This window comes from Pezoporus wallicus, unplaced genomic scaffold (assembly GCF_028554395.1).
Source record: "Pezoporus wallicus isolate ANWC-B61680 ecotype Strahan unplaced genomic scaffold, APGP_CSIRO_Pwel_v1 contig_11133, whole genome shotgun sequence".
NCBI lineage: Eukaryota > Metazoa > Chordata > Aves > Psittaciformes > Psittacidae > Pezoporus > Pezoporus wallicus.
Window position 1 is genome coordinate 1,851,044 of NW_026636583.1, and position 22,296 is coordinate 1,873,339.

The 22,296-nt window shown below is 46.8% G+C and overlaps 1 protein-coding gene across 3 annotated transcripts in view; it reads right to left on the reverse strand.

Annotated features, from left to right (window-relative positions):
* The window catches only part of LOC130594773 (peroxidasin homolog), a 41,423-nt gene extending 20,608 nt beyond the window's left edge, over window positions 1-20,815 (reverse strand). For 2 of the 3 annotated variants that reach the window (XM_057400905.1, XM_057400906.1), the window contains exon 1: window positions 930-1,159. Coding sequence is in view for 1 of the 3 variants with exons in the window: in XM_057400908.1 (XP_057256891.1) it covers window positions 930-1,001; window positions 3,059-3,130; window positions 3,385-3,456; window positions 10,704-10,775; window positions 20,449-20,612 (452 nt within the window). In the remaining 2 variants the exon portion in view is untranslated. Of the gene's footprint in view, window positions 1-929; window positions 1,160-3,058; window positions 3,131-3,384; window positions 3,457-10,703; window positions 10,776-20,448 lie in introns of those variants that run through there. The other variant, XM_057400908.1, reaches the window with a different exon arrangement.
* Window positions 20,816-22,296: the final 1,481 nt, after the last annotated feature.

Genomic DNA, 22,296 nt, shown 5'->3' on the forward strand with positions numbered 1-22,296 from the left:
TATCTCTGAACAAAGCTGAGGCAAATTCTCACTGCACACAGGTTAAGCCTCCCTAGTTGTTACTAAAACCCCCTGATTGCACTAAAATACATTAGTGGGGACCAAGATGGGATTGTCAACTCTCCATTCCCTTGATGAAGCAGGAAATTTAGTTATCTTGGTGACATCTACAACTTCCAAGAGGACACTGATCAAAGTTAGGAAGCAATTTTAGTAGATGGTGGAACAAGAGATGCAAGGGCAGTGTTCCAGTTTCTGCATACACGCATGCACACCCAAGCTCAGCCTACTTGCCCAGCTTGGATGCCGACAAACCCTCCAGAATTGTTGTTGGATCCAATACAGTGACTGAGGTCAGCCATGCTGTGCTGATCCAGGTCTCAACTTCCCTGAGGGTGTTTGCATCCCATGATTTTAGTTCCCTAGCATTTATGGATGTAAGGCACGTTTCCACCCAGCACACAAGGGTCTGTTGGTTCCACCACGGAGTGGGAAACACCAGATGAGCTTCTGCTAGAAGCAGTCCTGGGAGCAGAAGACACAGGACCTCTGTCTCTAACTGCTTCCAAGCAGGATGCATGTTTTTCTGCTTAGACTTCCCCTTTTCCACCCCCTTTTTCTTGTACACTGCCCAACAGTGACTCACGTTGACCTTATGGTCAAGAGGAACGTTTCAGCTGGCTTGGGCAGCTGTAGGGCAGATTTACCCCTGCTTAGGTGGGAAATGTGAGCATAACACAGCATGGGAAATTCCCTTCATAGTCTCTTATAACACTCTACTTGGCAAGTACATTAAATCTCCTTCTTCAAGGATTTCTCCTCCAATTTAAAGATCACACTTCACCCTACCAAAACTGTTACACAAAAAGAAGGGTTTTCCCTCTTCTCCTCAACCCCCTATTCACAAGGAAGGTTCCATCTTTACTTACAGCCTTTCAAGTTTAGGCAGGTCACTAAAAGTCTCCGGCTCCAAGCTTTCCAGGTTGTTGAAATGCAGGTACCTGTCACACAGAAAATCACAAGGGGCAGGTATACAGATTGCAGCCTAAAAAACAGAAGATCTTTCCAGGTCATCCTCCAACCGGTCACCACCCATCTCAGTGCAGATGTCGAGAAGCCAGCATCCACTTCAGCATCTCCATTGTCCACATGCAAACACAGAACCAGCACTGGCTTTTCCCTTTCCTGTCAATTATTTACTCTCTCTTAAGAAACTAAACCATACACAAAAGGAGGACAGATTTGCTCTTCCCTGAAGCCTAAGACCATCACCATCACGCTGAATTGACTGTTGCACTGTTAAGGGTCAGGATGAATCCCCTGCCCATGGAGTGCCAGCCGCAGCTGCTTCCATCTGATCACCGTATGGGAATGCTTTTGCATTCCCCAGCACACCAACACACCCTTGGATTATCAGGGAGGAAGAAACAGCCTTACTACAAGGCTCTTGTCCCCAGTCTATGAACTGCAATATTTCCGAGAGGGACCATGAGTTTGCTGATAATTAAGTTGTAGAAAAAGGCCCTGAACAGCTTGATACGACTTGGAAATGGGTCCTGCTTGTGGCTGAAGGTGGGACTGGAGACATCCCAAAAGGTGTCTTCCAACCTGCACGTCTGTGATTCTAATAGGAGCTCCCAGCACATGCACCCACCCAGCAAGGACAGAAACACCTTGGAACAGCTGCCATGGGGCTCTTCTGTTTCTGCAGAGGGCAGGCACAGCCTCCAAAGATGGAGTCAGCACCCAGTGGAACACTGGGGTCTAAACGGCACATTGACATCAACAGCCCAATTCTTGCTAATAGAGGTTAGTGGTTTTAATGCCGCTAAAATCTCAAGCGTGACCTCCTGTTCCAGAGGCCTGGGAGACCTTCTGCACTGCCACAGGCCATCAGCAAAGAAAACCTGGGGTCTGCAGAGCAGCACCACTGCAACACCTCAGACTCCCTGTGTCATGCACCAACTGACTGTTGTTGGAACGACTTCAACATTGACTAAACCCTTCCCATTTATTTTACACAGGCATCAGTTTCACAGCGGACACTGGTTAATCCCGGACCTACAAATACTCATTCTGCTATTGTAGCTGACTGCACCGAGAAATAACTGCCTAAGCTGCCACATGGCTCTTTGATTTGTAATGGAAAGATTAATGATAAATGGTCCCCTATCAGAGCACAGGCTCAGATTCTGCAGCGGAGGGCAGCAGTGGGGAGAGAAATACATGCTCCAATACGTCTCGAATGTCTGCTGTCATTGCTTTGGACCTTGAGGAAAGCATCTGATACTGTCCATCAGCCGGGTTATGGCTTTCCTTGAAAAGCTGGCTTTGGGGTGCAGGAAAACGGGGTAGGATTTGAGCAAAGCTAATTCCTTTGGAGCGGTGCCTGCCCGAGATTGGAAACAGATGGGACTTGCAGCGGGATGTTTGTTGGTTTTGTGGCTTTGCTGGGGTTTTTTAGCTTCATTCGTGACATCAAGTCTGGAATGCTCATTGGTAAAATATCACCATGGCCAGCATCATCCCCTCTTGAGCACAGCTGAGCCAGTGTCTGTTTCCTACGCTTTCTCCCAGGCATCTTTGCTGAGCTGGCTGATGGAAAGCTAGACCGTATGCAAGGTTGGTAGCACACCTATTATTAAGCTTTCCTCTTATACTCTTTCCACTTTTGCTGTCAGCAGACCCCTACAGACCCCTGTTTCCTCCCATTGTAAGGTCCTTGGTCATTAAGGGAATCAGAAGCACAGCTGGGCTCTGCCTGTGCTCCAGAGCTTTAGGGTCAGGAAGAAAACATATGGGACATCAATAGGGAGAGACCACAGTATTAACAAACCAAAACCAACAGTGGGACCAGCTGTTTTCAAACGAAGTCAGTGTAGTCTTGCAGAGTTGGATGATAAAACAGTAGAAACCCCATCCTACACCTTGCAAAGTGTCTGATACTCTCCCCTACTGGAAACACAACACATGTGTTCAAGGAACCAGTAAATCAGACATCACATCAGCAGCAAACACGCATCACGTTCAGCAGCAAACAAGGCTCGTTTGTACTTACAGCTGCTCCAGAGAGCGCAGCCCATTGAAGGCATGTTGCTGGATGCTCTGGATCTCATTTTTGTACAGGTAGCTTGCAAAAGGAGAGATGGAAAAAAAGCATGAGGCTGATTTATCAGCATTTGTGCTTTTAAAAGACACAGGAAACAGTTATGAGCCTCAACCCAAAGCAGAGCTTGTTGATTGGATTCAGGGGTGATGTTTTATAGCTATGACATGAACAGCCAGAAATTCCAAGCACAGAAAAATACATCCTTGACTGGCAAACCTTAGAAGTGGGTTGTTACATTACAAAGAGGAGAAGGAATCACTGAGTTACTGACTCACAGGTATTTCAGGTTCTCCAGATCTTCAAAGGATCTTCTCACAATGTGCTTTATGTGATTATTGTTCAGCAGCCTGTTCAAATCAAGAAAGAAAACCACAACTGGTGAGTCGAGCACGTGTGAGACTCGTGGCACTTCTGCTCCTGGCTGTCCACTGGAAAACCCCGAGCCTCTGTCTTGCAACACAGCTTTAACATTAAATGGGGTTCGAAGATCAAGGTTTGGAGACTCACGCCAGCTAAGCCAATGAGAAGGTTTCTTGCCCAGAGGTACCAAGTGCTTCCAATGGTCAAAAACCTTTCTTTACATTCTGCCACAGCGGTTTTCACCCCAAAGTTACAATTTTGGCCAAGAAAGGGATGAGAAGAAGGAAGACAGGTAAAAGGAAGCGGAGGGGAAGGAGATACTAAACCATTGCTGCCGCCCTTGTACAACCACAAGAGTTTCTGAAGGTGCATGGCTGCATTCACCAACGTGTGAGCAGGGGTGTGCAGAACCAGGTTTTAAGAGGCCAAACACAGCTTCAAATACCAGTTCACAGTGGAGTTATAAAATGGTAACTCTTTGTTTTAATCACTTTGTGTGCAAGTATCTGCAATGAAAGAGAACTACATCCAGATCTGACTCCTGAGGCTCTTCAGAGGCAGCCTCCCTCCATCTAGAGAGCCTGATTTTAATCCAAAGCCCATGGACAACACCACATTGGCAAGCCGTCTCCGACTTGTATGCACAGTTGCCATGACGGAGCATGCAAATGATGGCTGGTGCCAACGACCAGAAACACAGCTTGACCTTGGAATAAGCACCACCAGCAGTAACCACGCAGCTGAACACCACAAAACCCTCTGCTGCAACCACTGCCAAGCCCAACACAGAGAAAATGGAATAAATCACTTATAAATAGCTCTTGAATACCTCACATTGAACTACTCATCGTGGCTGCCCAACTGCACTCCTGTGGGTCTTTTGCTGTGGTATCTCACTGATGTTCAGGTCTGGCAACGCTGCTATAAGCTCATGGAGCTCAGAGCAAACCACACTTACTCTAATGATTCCTAACCAGAGATGTGGACGGAGAGGAGAGCTGCAACTGTGCACGGCGCAGATTTGCTTTTCTAGTTCTGTAGGAAAAGCTGCTATTCCCTCTGCAAGGAGCAGAGCTTACAGCATTGGGTCAAATTCAACACATGTATTGGATGTGCATTTTCTACTTTACAAGCTCCTGCTCGTGATAGCCGTGCTCCTCAGGAATGATCTGCCACCAGGCAGCAGGTGAGAAGACAGGTCAGTGCTTTCCAGTGGGAAAACCCAATCTTCTTCCCAACTTTGCTGGAAAAAATAGGGTAGGCAGAGCATCAGCCAGCCTCTGGCACTGCAAGCAAAGCTCCCTTTCTTGGAGGAGCAGTTTATGCAGGTGAAGGATGGAGAGAAAAGATAAAGAGATGGGGAAAACCAGAGGAAAACATGTGGGAAAAGATGATGAAGATAAAATCAAATGCCTCAGGGATGCGAAGATAAAAGGTGTCAGAAACACACGAGTTGTGGCAGCTTCACAAGTTACTGCCAGGCAGCTGAGTCACACCGGCTTGCTCTCAGGTGGAGCATTACATTAAGGGTCCAAAATGCACGTGAGAAACTCAAGTGCAAAGAAGCTTTTGGAATTCAAGGCAATAAAGGTTTGAGGGAAAGCTCAGTATCCTTGATCTGAGCATCCTCCCTTGCTTAGCTCCTGCTACCATGGATGCGGGTACCGGTACCCAACTGCACACTGCCAGGGCTGTGGACAAGCAGCTTGAAGAGGTTAAGGCAGAGAGCTGCTGGAAAGTTGCTTCACAGCTGGAGGTGATGGCTCAATACTGAGGTTAAACAACCCGACTTCGCTCATAAGGCTGCAAGAATGATGTCAAGCCCTTGGAACACAGGATCCTGCTCTGACAGCCAGATACGCTGAGTGGAAATAGAGCCCCAACACCAACTCAAAGGTTTATTTGATGATTGAGCACCCAAGGACTGGAAATAACTGCTCGAGAGCAGCACTGGGGAGGGCTTTGGTCTATTTACCCACAGGACAAAGACAACACAGGCACCAGCCGTGCACGCTTCCTTCCCTGCCCTCTATCAGTGTGCTTTCATCCTCAGCCAGAGGAGGATGAAGGCAGCTTGTTCTCTATTATCTGATCCTTGGCCCCACATCTGAGGACAAAAGATGAGCTGATAGATGGGCTCCAGTTCCAACATTATTCCCATGGGATGGGAACCCACCTGTCTCCTGCTTTACAACTGGCATCATCCGCTTGGCTCACTGGGGACATGAGACAACAACCAGGTGAGCAGCTCCTGGAGGCAGGGGAACATCCAACAGCCCCACACACCACGATGGTCTGGACTCCATCACTGACCCTTTATCTTTAATGCCATGAGTTGGACCAGGACTGAAGTCCAGGGGGGGTATCTCAAATTGCAACATGCCATCTGACTGCATTTTGATGCTATTTAAAAGCCTTAACCTAGTTTGTTTTGTTGTCTTGGCTATCTAGGACGGTTCTAGGGGGTGTAATCAGTGCTCCAAGCCAAACAAGATGAATTCTGGAAGCAGAGATGGCATGCAGCGTGGAGGCCTCTTATCTCATCGTCTGACACTTAACAATTTGTTCATTGTCCCATTAAAGGTTACAAAGCGTATGGAAGAAGCCATCTCTGTTTCCTGTCTCAGGATTCCCCATTGTAATGGAAGGATGTGTCCTGGAAAAAGCTCAAAAGTGAGATAATTTATGAAGTCGAGCATAGTCCACATATTCCAAACTGCTGCTTTCTGAGAAATCCATAGACAAGACAGCACATCTGGCTCCTAGAAAGACTGGAGATGGCTTCTGCACAACTGTCTGCGCCTTGACTCCCATGCAATTCCCCAGGCAAGGAAGTGTGCAAAATCCTGGCATGACCTGGGTATGGATCCCAGTGCAATCAACAGCAGAAATGCCCGAATTCCTGCTGACATTAAAGAGGATTCACAGCTAAGATCTGCTGCTAACCGAATCCGCTGGGAATAGAAGCTCTGGCAGACAGAAGCTGGAAAGATCATTATCAACGCATGTCTTAAGTATACCCTGCAGCAAAACAAGCCCAATTAAAAGTAGCAGCAGTACGTTTCCTAGCAGAATGATGTGGCATTCCCCTTCGTGCCAGCTGATGAACTGGGCTCCAAATGAAGAGGTGGACTCAATCACAGCCTTTATTCCTACAGAGCTCTTCTGGGAGGTTTAAGATACACAAGCACCAGGAGATCTGGCCCAGATTCACTACGAGAACATTTTGCATTCAGTTGCCTTTAGGTTTTATGTCCTGGCTGCCCCTCCCTTCTCCTTCCCCACCCTCTCTCTGGGTTGCCAAGCACAGGCTTAAGCTGCATTAAATGAGTTGTTTTCTGTATTGAAGACTGCATTCATCGATGTGACAGTACAGGATTCGGGCTCAAACCATCGACTCTTTCCTCTTCCCTTTTGACAAACCACATCCTACAGTTACGATGACATAACAGCTATTTTTTTTCCCTCCCACCATTAATAGAAATCATCATGCAGTGTATTTAAAGGGGGGAAAAAAGTGAGTTTAATGCTCAGCTGTGCGTTTGCCCTTGTTCACAGAATGATCTGGAATAGCCATTTCCCATATTTGAGGGAGAAATGTTTTTTTCTGAGACCCAAGCAGGCTCTGACATCTCCTCTTTGCCAGCAGCAACATGTTCTTTCAAGAGCTGACAGAGGTTTAAGACAGAGCCTCATGTGAAGGAGAGATGCAGAGCTCACCAGGAGTGCCTTTTGCTCTCACCTAAGCAGAGAGAGACTATGATCACCACTTGGGTCAATGTGGCAGGGTGCTGTCGTCCTATGGAAACACTTAAGGGGACAATTATGCAGGGGTGTCCTCATCCATCCCCACCCAAAGATGACCTAAAAGGAGCAAGAACTGGGAAGGAAGCGAGGAGATGCTATGCCTCACCACGGGCTCGAAATGTGTTCTCTTCCATGGTCCACCTCCTGCTGTGAGCTAGCATTAGGTTAAGAGATGCAGTTAAGCATTGACAAACACCAGTCAAATAGCTGCTGAGGAGCATTCTGAATGGCATACAGGAGGGTTTGTTGCCTCCCTCTCCCCTCTTTTTTTAACCAAGGGGACATATTGAGAGCTTAAAAATACACAAAGGACATCCTGACACCAACCTCTGCACTGGAACGGGGAAGAGACAATGGGAAGGGATGAGGAAACCTTACAACTCTCAAGGCCTTTAGCCAAAGAGGACCTCTGCAATGCACACACCACTGCAGACAGCCAACAAGCAAGCTGCCAGTGGTGCAGCATTTAGGATAATTGTTACTACCTGTGGTGCTGCACCAGGAGTCCCCAGCCAGAAGCACACATTGACTGGATCTCTTCCATAGACAAATAGGGCTCCTGGTTCTAATTTTCAAGTGGCACTCTGGAATTTATCCAATCTCCCAAACCAGGGAGAGAAGAACGGAGGAAAGAGTCAGAGGAAGGTTTGAACTGTTGAAGAGTCCCACGGGATGCTCATGGCAGGCTCTTCTTCTGTTGGTCTCATAGCCCACCTCCCTGCAGCCAACAGAGGCCACAAAGGTTTCCTTATCAGGGTGGTTTATAAACTGTCAAACTTGGACATAGCACAGCCATCCTCCCCCAAAGGAGATGCAGAACAGAAGCTTCCCCACAAACCTGCTGCCCTTCCTCTGCCAGGCCAAAGCACCGGGGGGGAAAAGCCCTTTTAGAAGCATTTATTTGCTTAAGGGACGTTTCTTTAAGTCCTATGGCAGAAAGCTGCAAGCTCAGAGCTCTGCACATGGAACCTGAGCGACTCCGTCCTCCAAACCTCTCACTTCAAACATCCTGGCCAAACTTCCCCAGCAAGCCTCTCAGGGATTTGGAAGGACTTATTCTCTTTATCACTCACGGACCTATAGGAGTCCTCAGGCTGGAGTTTGCCATGTAGAAACATCAGCAAATTCTACGGCTCTTGTCAGTTTTGATGTGGGAATTGGACAAACATAAGTTCCTGGAGAGAGATTTGCTGCAGGAGTGCAAGGTCTGACGTTCTCTCCTCCAGTTATTTAGCTCCTCACCCATGGGAGTTCACTACCACGAGTGTGAGAATCACTGATGTTTCCAGTTTGCTGGCCAGGCCAGGAAGCACAAAGCATACAAAGCGCTGTCTAAAGGGAAAAGTTTTAGTGCAAAAGCAGTTGATTTTCAGAATTCAGATATAAAAATGCCACATTTTGTTAGAGCAGTTTCACCTAGCTCAGTATTCCAGCCCTGCTGATGGCTGTAGGACATTATTTAGGGAAAGCAGGAGAGCCTACCCCACAATCTGTTCCTCTTACTGCCCTGACATCCATAATCATGAGATAGGGATGTTTGGAGGTACATTCATGCCTATTCCCATTAGTATCTGTTCATGGACTTGCTGCCCTTGATGTCCCTGTCCAGGAGGATGTGGAGACAAAGCAAAAAGAATGGGACAAATGCATGGGGCATCATAGAGAGACAGGTCTCCCCACCTACATCCACCTTTAAGCAGAGCTGCAAAGACAGAAGTCTTGCACATGCCAAGGACCTGCCTAGACCAAGGCACTGCCAGGGCAGGAACTGGGATCTCCTACAAAGCAGGTCGGGTGGAGCATCTCTCCAGTGAAGACCTGCCAGCATCCCGCTTTTCCCTAGGGCTCAGCTGAGGCGAGGCTGGTGGTCCTGCCGGGCTGCCTGCCAAACATCTGTCTGCATTCACACAGCGATGACCTCATTTGGAACAGTTCCTCTGCTCGACTCAGGGGTGGAAGAGCAGGTCTGGAGATCAAGATGCCTGCGCAGAGCTTTGTGATAAGGTAAAACCCTATGGACTCAGGCTCTATTTTCTCTCTAGATACTTCAGTCACATTTATCACCCTATCTCAAATGACAGAAATCCATCCAAAGTCTCCTTTCTCTCTGTTATTCTTGATAATGAAGTACCACATGGTGCTGTTCCAGAGACTAACATAGGCAGTTCTTGTGCTCTGGATGAACAGCATCATTGGCAATAAGGTTTTCTATCAGTTTACTAGTTGACCACCCATCATCCTGTGAACAAGGGCCTAGGTCATGACCAGGGCTCTTTGAGGTCATGGTTTGGCCAATCAATCCCCCACACACAGTGGAAGCATCTTTAGCCAATATTGATTTTTAAAGCATAGCTGTTGAACAGGTCCCTATGATAAAGTCCTGCTGTATTCCCACTTTCCCAACAACTTCTCACAGCTGACTGAATGCCTTATTGCCAAGATCTCCCTTCTTCCAGCACTGTCATCCCTAAAGGATCAGGGGCTTCAGGTCTTTCAAGGTCAGACAGAATAAGCAACCTGGACTTTCTCTTATGGGACCATGAATGAACAAACCCAAGAGATACAGATGTCTGTCATGCAGTGCAGGTTCCCAAGCTGCTGGCTTGCCTCACCAAGACATTGGAGCTTAGGCCTGGTATCTTATAGCTGTTAGCACCACGTCACAGCTAGAGTAATCAGATCTGAATCCCAACGGGCCAATTACATCCAGCACAGCGCTGCGCTGACACAGCTTCTGTTTCTGATTTGGGAGCTGGTTTGTATTCAACTTCTTGGCTACACGGCGCAGATGTCCTCATATCTAACTTCAAACCCTCAGCCTTGCGGCGGCAAGAAGCAGCAAAGGCTCCCAGGGTTTCCTTTGAGCAGTGTGAGAAACGTGTGAGTACATCACACTGATGCGAGAGTGCTGGCTATGGCTGGGATGCAACACTGAAGGAACTGCTTTCTACTCCCATTCCTATCTGTTGTAGGGTAGGTGTAGGGGTTTATCCTCAGGCAAGGCACAGGATACGATGGCATTCGAAAGGATGAGCTCGCACTTCAGCCAAACTCATGTAGAGCAACTCATGTAGTTGATGCCTTTGAGGAGGCCATGAAAAGGAGAAGCTGTTAATGCATCCCTCCACTACCTTAATCCTAGGCCAAACCTGCTCAAAAATCCTCAGTCAGTAATTGGATGCATCAGGACTTCTGAAAGGACAAGTTAATTGTGAGAAATGAATGTAATTAAAAGGCACATTTAGTATAAAAGGTAAGAAATACAATCCAGGGTAGAACAGAGAGAATTGAAAAGCTTTAAATGGATATGCACAGCTTGGCCGCAACAACTAAAGGACCAAGGCCATCTTTAAGACATCACAGAGGACAGTACAGACACAAACAGTGAATGGATAGCCTCACTGCAGGATCACTGAGAGGAACTTACAGCGTGTTGAGGTTCTTCAGTCTTCTGAAGGCACCCGGTCGGATCTCCTTGATGTGGTTGAAGCGTAAATCTCTAAAAGCAGAAAACACAATCAGTGCACTTGGGATATAAATAAGCCTTTAGCAATGAGCATCATCCGTGGGAGGAAAGGGAGGAGGGCTGATGGGAGACGCTATCATGCCAGGTCTATGGACTGGAGAAACAGAGACAAAGATTGGGAAGGGAGTGGAGAAGGAATGGGGATGGTGGCTGGGGTCTCCTCTTGTCTGTAAACTCAGCCAATAGCCAGGACAAAGTGACATTTACAAAATTCAGATTAATATCATAGAAAACTGAAGGCTGAAAGGACTCAAGTGATCACTTCCATGAGCACCAGACAAGGTCTGCACCTCAGCACCCCAAGTTCACATGCAATTAGATGATCGTAAGGACCTACATGATCTTAAGGTCCTTTCCAACCCTAACTATTCTAATTACACTTGCACCTCATACTGACTTGTAAAGGAATGCACATCACCACATGGAGCCATTTTTTAGCTCCTTCGCAAAATTATCCTTGCCCTAAAATGGTTAAATCTGATCAAATAACCTCATATAATAAGCATTTCACATTCTGCTCTGCAGTGCTCCAAGACTCAGCACAGCTTATCGCTGCCTGCGTTTCAAACGTGTGCCAACTTCAATTAGAATTAGTGGAGTCCAGGGGATTCTGGCAAATTTCAAGGGCTGCCCATGTAACTGCATCAGCTTGGAACCCTAAAACAGAGGGGTTTGATTGCTAATGAGATAAGAAAATAAGAGCTAAGTGGTTTAACCTGGTTAACCGAGTAGAAACACTTCTATAGGGAATGTGCATCCATTTGGCACCTCGCGTGGTCCAGCGCATTATAACAAATCACAACACACTGACAAATGGATTTTGCTGCTAGTTTCTATCCAAGGCACAACAACGAAGTTGATTTTCTTCCCCTCTTACACTGCTTAATCTCTCCCCTTTAGAGAGCACACAGCTATTTCTTGGTTTAAGGCAGCCTTTTAAGGGCATTTGCTTTAAGGGGAAATCACACATGAACGCGCTGAGCTGCCCATCATTCTGTTGGTGAGTGACAGAGCGTTTGGAGGCAGGGGTTGAAACTAGAATTCCACACAGAGCTACAGGTTCAACACTTATTTTTAGAACAAGAATCACGGCCTTCATAAGATTAAGCTTAGAAAGAGATGAATTAATTGCGGGGAGCTGCAAGTGAGCTGACAGTGAGTAGCCAAAGGGGCTGAAACACCTCTGAGCAACCACTTGAGAAGAGGATACACAGTAAGTAAAGCTGATTTTACTTCATTTACTTCCTCACTAAATTTTCTTACAGTTTAGGCAGAAAATACATTGCAAATCAAACTGAAATATTGAATCTCTGCCTTGTTACCCCCTTTGTTATCACTCAATGCGCTCTATTGTGCTTCTTCCTTTATAACGATGCAACTTTGAACAAAGGAATGAGAAGACCAAAGTAGGATAAATCTCTCCCCTTTTAGTGCAAAGTACTGCACAGAGAAGAGTTGGAGGGCAGGAAAGAACACAGCTTCAGTATGTCAGAAAAAAAGAGCTGGAATTGCCATTTACAAGCACCATTTGTCTGCCACAAAGGGCAGTCCCAAAGGATCACCCTTTGCAATCCCAGTGTTTAACAGTAACTTTACCCTCGACATTTTCTGGTGCGTTTGGCTTTACACACATTGCTCCATATGCACATTTCTTGCTCGTCTTATTGGAAGGTGTTGCACGTCCCTCCTCCCTGCCGATGTGAATCTGAAGCTAGCTATCTGCATGGATTTCTCAAGACAATAGCTGACACCATAAAGCCAAATACAATTAAACAAAGGGGACAGCACGAGGTGCTGACTGCTCTCCATGGCCTCGTTAAAAGGAGATGAGGAAAGACTAGACCATGAAAAAAGGTGGAGAAATGCAAACCTGATTTATACACTACCACACAGACATCAACCCCGCTGCCCCGGGGGGCTGTAAAGAGCTGTGTAATTAGTCCAAGCAGCTGGCTACAGGTAATAGGGAACACCACAAATACATGGAAGCAATACACAGGGGTCAGGGCTGAAGCTGTCGATGCTCATGGAAGTCAGCAAGAAACAGGCAGTGAAGTGTAAAACACCACTTCGGGTCCCAGGCTGCAGGTGGGGGAAGAAAACCATCAGACTGCTTTAATGAACAGAGATAACTGCAATCCTGCACACACAAGCATTCACATCGAAGTGCATGGCTTCCAAGCAAGAAGCATGGCGACTGAAACCACCTCTGAACATAGCTACAGGCTCAGGGTTGTTCTTATTAATGGTTGTTTTCACTAAAACCACAATAGCTCTCACTGTTTCCAATAACTCCTTGGAAATGCTCGTGGCTATTGCTTGGCTGGACCATCTCTTAGCAGTGCTTCTACTGCTGACAAGCACATGGATAGAGAGATGCCTCCTGATAGCTCCCACCACTGAGTGAGCAACACGGGGCTGGTTTCATGCAGGATCTTCTCACTTACACCACCCCAAGGAGCATGCAATAAACCTTAGCTTGTGATTGTAATGAAATAACTTGATTTTCCTTGTTTTCTGTTCCAGATGAGACCTTCACATGATTCCCTGGACCCCGGCTGCTTGCAATCCTTTGGAAAGCTCACTCTTCGGTTTGCCCTCCATTGTGCAAAGGCAACAGCTTTCCCCACAGACAAAAAAGGGAACTGGAGGAGCACATCTACTCCAAGCACTTCATTTGAAGAAATGATGTGAATTAACTGGAGAGAATCCAGAGGAAAGCAATGGGAATGATGTGAAGTCTGGGAAATGTGATAATGAGAAGAACTGTGATGGCTTATTTAGCCACAGATACAGTAATTGCATCAGACCTTGGCTACACATAGAAAAGGGCAAAGAGGCACCAACTGACACTATAGATTATGGGGTCCATTTAAAATACCTTAAACGGTGAGGCTGATAAAGCACTCAGGTAGACTGCAGGCAAGACAAGCATTACCCACATAGGGTTCAGGTACGTGGATCCTGCCCTGGAGGCAGCAGGGTGGACTAGACCAAAACAGCAGCAAAAAGACACCAGTGTGGATGTTCCTACACAGCAAAGCCCCTGAAGAGACAGAAGAACCCACTTCTTCCTCTGTACCAACGCATTAATATCCCCCAAACAATACTTAGGCTCATTCATAATGTTTTTATTCCAGACCTTGCCTTAGCCTGAAGCTGGTAATGAATGGCTCATAGGGCTGCAGAGGGAAATTCCTGGCTTGCGTGTGTTTGATTGAGCACATTCCCTACAGAGTTTGTCCCTCTTACACAGAAACTCTTGTTTCTCTCTATTCCCAGGGCACTCAGTCTGGAAACTTTGGGTTTCTTTCCATGAACAAGTGTGCTTTATACAAGGACCAGCATCCCCCATGCCAGCCCCTTCCAGCTGCTGTGTGCACCAGCAGCTGAGCTCCCTCTGTCCCTCCTTCTTCCACCTTGGAATTTGCAAAATGGGGGAAAATAATGAAAATAGATGCCTTGTGGTTTAGCTCACACACACACACACACACACACACACAGTTTCATGGCTGGAAGTCTGGGATTATGTGATACCTTTCCACCAGAAACGAATGGGATGGCTGCTGCTAAAGGATCCCAGATCATAGAGTCACAGAGGGGTCTGAGGTGGAATGGACCTTCAAGCTCATCCAGTTCCAATCCCTGCCAGGGACCCCTTCCACTGGAGCAGCTTGCTCCAAGCCCCTGTGTCCAACCTGGCCTTGAGCACTGCCAGGGATGGGGCAGCCACAGCTTCTCTGGGCACCCTGTGCCAGCGCCTCAGCACCCTCCCAGGGAAGAACTTCTGCCTCAGAGCTCATCTCAATCTACCCCCTAAGAACCTCTTCTACTTTCACACACAGAGTGCACACAGAAGCCATAACTGGCAGGAAACTGGGCTGAATACACGGATAATCTAGGATCTGCTATTGAAACAACTCATCTTTTCCAAACCCCATGGCAGAGGCTTACTGAGAACACAGAATCTGCACATGGAGGGGGAAACACATCTTCACAGAATGGCACTTGAACCTTCCCAATTCTCTCAGCTGCTACAGAACAATCAGTCCTAAAAGCATTGTGGTAAATAATTATCAGTGATTACTCTATAAAGGAATCAATGGGTTTTACAAGTAACTTCCACTTCTGTTTAATGTATTTAGACTCTTGAAGAATCATCTATTACCATGTTAACTAAGCAGATAATTAGCTACAAGAGGTATTTTACTGCAGTTCCATGGAAATTACAGGGTTTGTTCCACTGAAGCATCTTTTGTGTTCCAAAGGTTGTGCGCAGCAACGATGCTGACAGTTCTGGACCATTTCACTCAGAGCTGATTGAGTAAGTGGCAGCCACCCCATCATTATCAGCAAAGACACAGAGTGAAGGTGGTTTTACAAAGACATTGAGGCTCCTACAGTGTTTTCTGGGAAAGGGAGGGTGTGAAAGACAAAATAACACCATTTTTAAGTCACGTTTCCCATATATAAGAAGAGCCACAACACTTATCAGAAAGAGGATCATTCCTTTTACTTGCCCACAGACCATCAGAGTCAGCCCTGCAGGTTCTCCCATCCTGCCAAACAAGCTCCGGTCCTGGCAGGAGGGAACACAGCCTTGCTGAGATGGAAATGAAGCCTTCCAGACTCACTGTCACCACCTCCCCAACTCAGGAATGTCCCTTTCACACACCAGTTCCCCAAATGGCTTATAATAAATGACAGCCTTCGTGGAATCCCTACATGGACAGCGGAGCACTGCCATCGCTGCTACACAGATGAGGAGACCGCAGGGATGCTCAGGGCTGGGTTATTTTCCAAGGCTTGTCTATTTTGGGGGGTTCCAGTTGAGGATGCCAAGATTTGACTGTTCAAAGAGTGAAGAGGATGGAAAATATGGAACACCAGTAAAGGAGATGATACGATCATGGTTGAAACACTGAAGAGCGAGGTGATGAGCACACACGCTGATGCTCTCTGCCACACTGAGCACATTTTGAAGCCTTAGGGATGTGCACGCTGATTTTAACTAAGGAACCACCACAGGCATTCCTGAGAGAGGATTTCAGCTCACACAAACAAGAGTCAGAGTTTCAAAGGGGTCCCTCCTGCATCAGCTGGGGCATGAACTCAACAGTGATTCAGCAGCCAGCATCCCAGCCTGGCTTGATCCCACCTGAAGGCAGTGCCAGGGCAGAAGGGATCTGCTGGTGCATCATCACTGCTGGAATCTTTTCATCAACTGCCACACGAATCCTTTGAGGATTCATCTCAGAGGAACACCTCCAAAACACAGTTTTGGCCCTGGACACATTCAAATAGGGAGATCACACAAAAACCCTGTTGAACTCAATCTTAGATAGTTTCTTTGAGCTATTCTGTATTAGCAATGGGCATGGAGAGCAGGGTGTGATCCTACTCAAACCAGCTAAGTCTATTCTTGGACATTCATGTTAACAAGGAACAGGACCCTCTTAATGTATACTTCCTTTGCACTATCTATTGAAGATACTGCCCGCATCAGATGAAGACAGTGTTCCCTCCTCCTGAAGTGTGCTCTGAGCCAAAGGAAGCAAAAGCAAAGTTCCAGGTATAAAGATGTATTTACCTTGGCAATGAAGTCCAAGAAGCAGCCACACCACGGCAGCTGAAATGAAGTGCTAGGGCCTTCTTTAATAGCAAGGCTCATGTACCATAGGTGTCAGCTTTTTTCTTTCTTGAGAGCATGACCGTTTGGGCCTTTACCCAGAATACACACACATTCCTTCACCAAAACACACTGACTTCTCCTTAAGGTGCATAGGAAAAGAATCCTGGCATGCCTATGGGGAGAAGGATATGTTGAGGTCAGTGAAAATGCAAATACTCCGATGGGAACCAGGTGATGGAGCACTGTGAAGATCAGTGAAAGCAGGATTTATAAACCCTGCAGGTAGCTACAAGAGTTTGGATGCTTTCATCAAAAGATGTTAGAATGGAAGAAAAACAGGTTTAAACGCCTTCCTTCTGCGTCTTCCTGCCAACAAAGGGACTTCTCTGAAGAGACCATAGAGAAGATCTTGTTTCACCCCTGAAAGGTTTAATGAGGATTAAATATTACAGCCAAAGAAGTGGAGATCCCACCTGGCACATGCAGAATGTGTGGGTGTGCATTTAATGGCTGCATCTAAGATTATCACAGGCCGAGGAAATGAGTAATCCATTCTTTAACCCGAAACACGCGACAGAGACCACAAAGGGAGCAGCATTTCCAAGAACTCCTTTGCTCAGAAAACCCCAACAAATGTATAGGATTCTTTCTCTAAGCTCTGCTCCTTAAGACAGAGACTGCTCCGTGTCCTATGCTATTGTAATGGCCTGCGGGAGGGAGAAAGGAACCGAGCAGCCACCAAACAAGCAGCACAAGGATGAGGGGGAACAAAACTCATCAGGCTGGCTGCGCTTCCACTGCCCCATTAGCAACCAGGTCTGTGAACAACTGGGTCACCTTCAGTTCGTGCCAGCGATGATTTCAGATCCCAGACACTGCGCTGGCTTTGCTTGTGCCCTCAGCTGTGCTGCTCTAGAAGCCCTCATTCATTACGTGCTCTGCAGAATGCACAGAGGAGAATAACCCCATGGATAATTGGGTTGCAATCCATTAGCTGCCAGCCAGAGGGGAACTTCTTTCCATGAATTTCTTCTGCTCATGCCCACACATTGCAGAGTTCATTGTTTCGAATGTCACACTGCAGAACAAATCGCTTTGAAGGTTAAAGCCCTATTGAAATGTTCTGGGTGTATGTTACACAGCTGTTCCCTTCTTAGGGCTGCTGGCTGAAAGAACTGCTTGAGTCCCAGCGGCAAGCAGCAGATCACATCTGGATAATCATGTTCCAGTCAAAGAGACAGCAGCCAAACTACGTTTGCCGTTATACATCATGAATTTTTATAGCTGACTTATCTGTACGCGTGTTCCTGCCATCCTAGTCTCCGCTCAGGATAAAACTTCATTACCAGAGATAAACAGTCTATTGCTATAAGCAGACATTGGGCCACATCCTCAGCTGCACCCAGCTGGGATCGGGAAGGGAGGAGGGAAACGGTGACCGAAGAGGAGCCAATAACAGCTCATCAATCCTGGAACTGGTTCCATGCCAACCCCAGCATCGCTCCAGGAAGGCCATGGGCTGCTCCAAGGGACGCCAGCTGGCTGCAGCCCCAAGGGGATCCTGCCAACAGGGCTTGTTGAAGCCCAGCATGTGCCGGCTACAAGAGCTCCCCACTCTCCAAGGATTGCTAGAGAGAGGGTGGCACGGAGTCACAGAGGTCAGAGAGTCCCAAACTCCCATCTCCAAATGGGAGCAAACTGCATCTGGATACTGCAGCTGCGAAGGAGCTGAGCTGGAGCCTGGGATGGGTGTTTGGAGCTGCAGTCACACACTCAGTCCTGTTCATACCAAAGGGTGAATGTGGAAAGCATCGCAATCCCACATCTTCTACTCAGAGAAACTCCAGGATCAAGACTATTCTTGCTATAACTGGGAATGTTCACTGCCACAACGATGCTCCCAGGAGGAAGATTAGCATACCAAAAAGTTGGCCTAGATAGGGGCTTGGTTAAGAAGCATTCTTTGATCTTTCACAATTAAAAGTTGAATTATTCACATGCTATTTATATAGATACAATGGGATGCTGGCTGGCAAATGCATTTACATACAGGAGATCTTCAAGATAGCCAGAAAGTCGGGAGTTTCACTTGCCACACACCATACAAAGGCACAAGATCTGCCAACAGAGAATGCTTCCCAGGCTTATGTTATCTATCAGGATCTGTGCTCATCAGTATGGGTTTGCTTATAATTATGCAGAGAGTATTAGAAGAGAATGAACCAGATAAATCTCCTTAAAAACACTGGTCCCTAAGGGTAGTCATAATATTTGGAATATTCCTACTTCTATATCTCACACCTACACCATTTAGTTAATGTTTAAAGCCCAGTTTCCCATTGGAGGCTGTGGCTATCGTGTTAAACTAAATAAACCAGATTTCCAAATGGATTATCAGGAAAACATGGACTATTTACAAGCAGTGTTCATGCAGACTAGTTAGAGCAGGGGAGAGGGAATTAGGGTGACTGTATACACTGCACTGGAATATCTGGTCACCTTTCTAGACTGAGCTTTAGACATAAGTCAGTGCCACTCGCATTGCAGCAAGAAACTACCTGGAATTCGACTGAAGCTGCAAGGAGAAGCCATGGAGCAGAGCTGGGATTTGCCCCCTGCAGCCCAGAGAATGAAGCTGCTGTAGCCAGAGGGCATTTGGAAATACACCCAGCTGGTACTGAGAGGTGACCACAGGAGGTTTCCCTCCTGCTGCACTCAAAGAGCCTCGACAGGAAGCACGCTCGGGCTCTCGGGCGTGACAATAAATGCTGCCTCATGTCAAGCAGAGAACAGAAATGAAGCTTTACTGAGCTCAGAACTATCTCGGTTCAAGCCAAGGAAACAAACTTTTCCTCCCCATAAAAACCTATGTTGAACCAAGGAGAAACAAGACCTTTTGCTAAACTCAAACAGTGGAAACGTCCTTGAAACACTTCAGTATTCCACGATGCAGGGGAATAATGGGAGAGAAAAGTTTGGTGACAGTTTGGAGAGTCAGAGTCTGCATGCTGCTCTAAGAGCAGAAACCACTACTGTATCCCAACGAGCTACAGAGTACTACCCAGTTCCACACTGTAGAACAACCACTCCATCACTAGCTTAGGGAGAGAGCACATCCAGACTCTGATCAAGATGTGGTTTGTTACAGGCACAGGGAAAAGCCTCTCAAACTAGTGTTGAAATAGTTTTACGTTACAGCAGTTTAAGGAGGATGAGTGCAAAGGTCGCTATGCAACCAGTCCTTCCTACTGCTTCCAAAGGCAAGCTTGCGAGCCCAAAGGACCAGCTGAGAGTAGCACACAGGGCAGGGTTTTGTCACATACCACTGCATTTTAAAGCTACCTTTAAGTCCAGGGTTCATTTAGAATCACAGGGAAGTGTTCTCCTGGACCTATCAGTAAGAGCTGCCCAGTCTTCCAAGTGTTCCATGTCCTTTTCCTTCCCCTTCTCCGTTGGAATGGGCTCGGTCAGCAGCTCCCTCACCAGCAGGTACTTCATTTCTCAAGGAACCTGTGGGTTATCCCCATTGCTGCTTTCCAAAGAAAGCTGAAGTCTGGTTTGCACAGCTCAGACAGAACCTGGAAAACCAGTACTTAAAGCTTAGGGAACCAATGGTGCTGTATGTGTTAGAGAAGTGCTTGTTTCAGTGGAGACTAAAGCCTGAACTGCTGGGTTTCCTCTCTCCCCCCTAGGCTCATATCCAAACCCCTCTCAAACATAAACTGTGTACCTTTCTATAAGCTCAGTTTAACATTGGTGACCTTTAATTCTCCACAAGTGGCTTCCAATGATCACCCTGGCATTATTCCTATTGGATTTTTCAATTCCCTTGGCTATCCTATTAACCATTAACTGGTGGCAAAAGAAGCAGTTTCTGGTTTGTGCTTTAAAAGCATTAAACAGTTTGCGATACAGATGACAACTCAGGAAAAAAGGAGGATAAAATGCACACCTCTGGGTCTTTCTAAAGACCAAGCAGGCAAGCAAGGCAGTAAAATGAAAGGATTTACTCACAGGATGCTTGTCTGGGGTGGGATATCGGGGATGGTTTCCAACATCAGATGCATGCATCTCACTGTGGTCCTGAAGCAGAGGCAGCGACTAGGACAGGAGCAGGAGAACCTGGGCAGGAGGAGAAGGCACAGCAAGCCTGGCAGAGCAGCAGGTCTGAGCAGCATGGTGTGTGCTGGAGAGTATTTGCCTCAATTCTGAGCTGCAGGGAGCTGATAAAAGAAGTTTCCCAGCCCGAGGTCCAGGAGGAGGGGACTCATCAGCATGTGTTTGCAATTAAAGCAAGGCAGTTTGACAGACCAACCGCCCACCCTCTCTGTGCCATGATGTACAGCACCGGAGATCAGGCTGATCCCACCCCTCTGGAATTGAGGCGCTGAAATACAAACTCTAGGCTTTGATTTATTCTGACCTCCTTCCTTATTTCTAACTCCTCACTATCTCCTCAGGCATACTGGAATGCACCTTCATGGACAAGTGACACCCTGCTTCCAGCGCTGGGCTAGGACATGGATGGGTCAAGGTGTTTTATGCACACTGCAAACTAAGGGTAGCATCTTACCTAACAGCCTGTCAAACACACAGGGTAGGGAGAGCTTTAGGATAGAGGCTGTCTCTTATTACATGTGGTTGTAGCATCTGGCAAAAATAGGTTTCCAGCCATTGATGGGATGTGGAATGCTACAGAAGTGATTTTAAAAGGGATAAATAACCTGCGAATAAAGACAAACCTCTCACTGATCTTACACATTGCATAAAGCTTCTCATGCAGAGAAAAGCCTGATTCATTTCAAACACCTTTTGGCTGGTAGAATTTCTTCCTACCAGGAGGTCATTTGGAAAAACATCAGGATTTTGGAGAAGTTAAAGGCAATTGAGGGGTGAAGGGGGGGAAATAATGAAATCAACTGAGTTTGAATTCTAGGAAATGCAGACCTCAGTCTGTTCCTCCCATGGGGTTATAAAATCGAGACACGAAAGGGAGCACTTATTTCCAGGTACATTAATCACATTCTGCTGGTATAAAGAAGCTCAGAGGGAAACCAGCTTGCGTTAGGTTTGAAGTTATCACTACACAAGATCCTCAACGTGTGGGTTTAGGAGTGAGGCATTAGTGCTCACTAGGATATAAAGGCACCTGAGGAATCCCAAACATGGCACCATTCCACGTTACCTGGAAGATTAAATCAAAGCATCCCATCAACCCCACATACTGTAAACCATAACATGACAAAACAGCAAGAACGGCATTTAAACTTCCCCAGCTCCCCCTTCAGATTGTCATTTCAGCGTTCGGGAAGCACTGAGTTTTAGGGTTTCAATTACAGATTTCATAGCATTAGATGATAAAACAACTCCATTTCCCCCACGCTATAAAAGCGCTTTGCACTGCTGGCTTCCTGCATCTCACCCTCAGGCAAACCGCTGCGGTTTTGTCGCGACATCGATTTGAAATCGCAGCAAACTCCTCCCCTAAGGACCCAACTCAAGGTTTGGGGCAGAGAGTCCTCTAGTGGCCATCGCAACCCTCCCACAAACACAGGCTGTGTAAGGCTGAATTAACGCTTCAGCCTTCACCTGACGACTGCCGGCTGAGAGCACATTGCCCCCAGTGACTGACACCTTTTCACTCCAGCTTGAGAAGCGAAGTGCATCAGAAGCGCATCCTTCGTGTTCATCACGGAAGACAACGTGGATTATGGCGAAGTCTTCCAGACTTTAGCCCCATCTTCCTGGTTGCTCCTCAGGTCGCTCACCTCTTCCCCAGCCACATGGAACTCTTCGGATGGGGCAACACAGCTACTTAGGAGCTGCTTTGTAAAGAAGTATTCATAGGAAAAGAAACAAAAC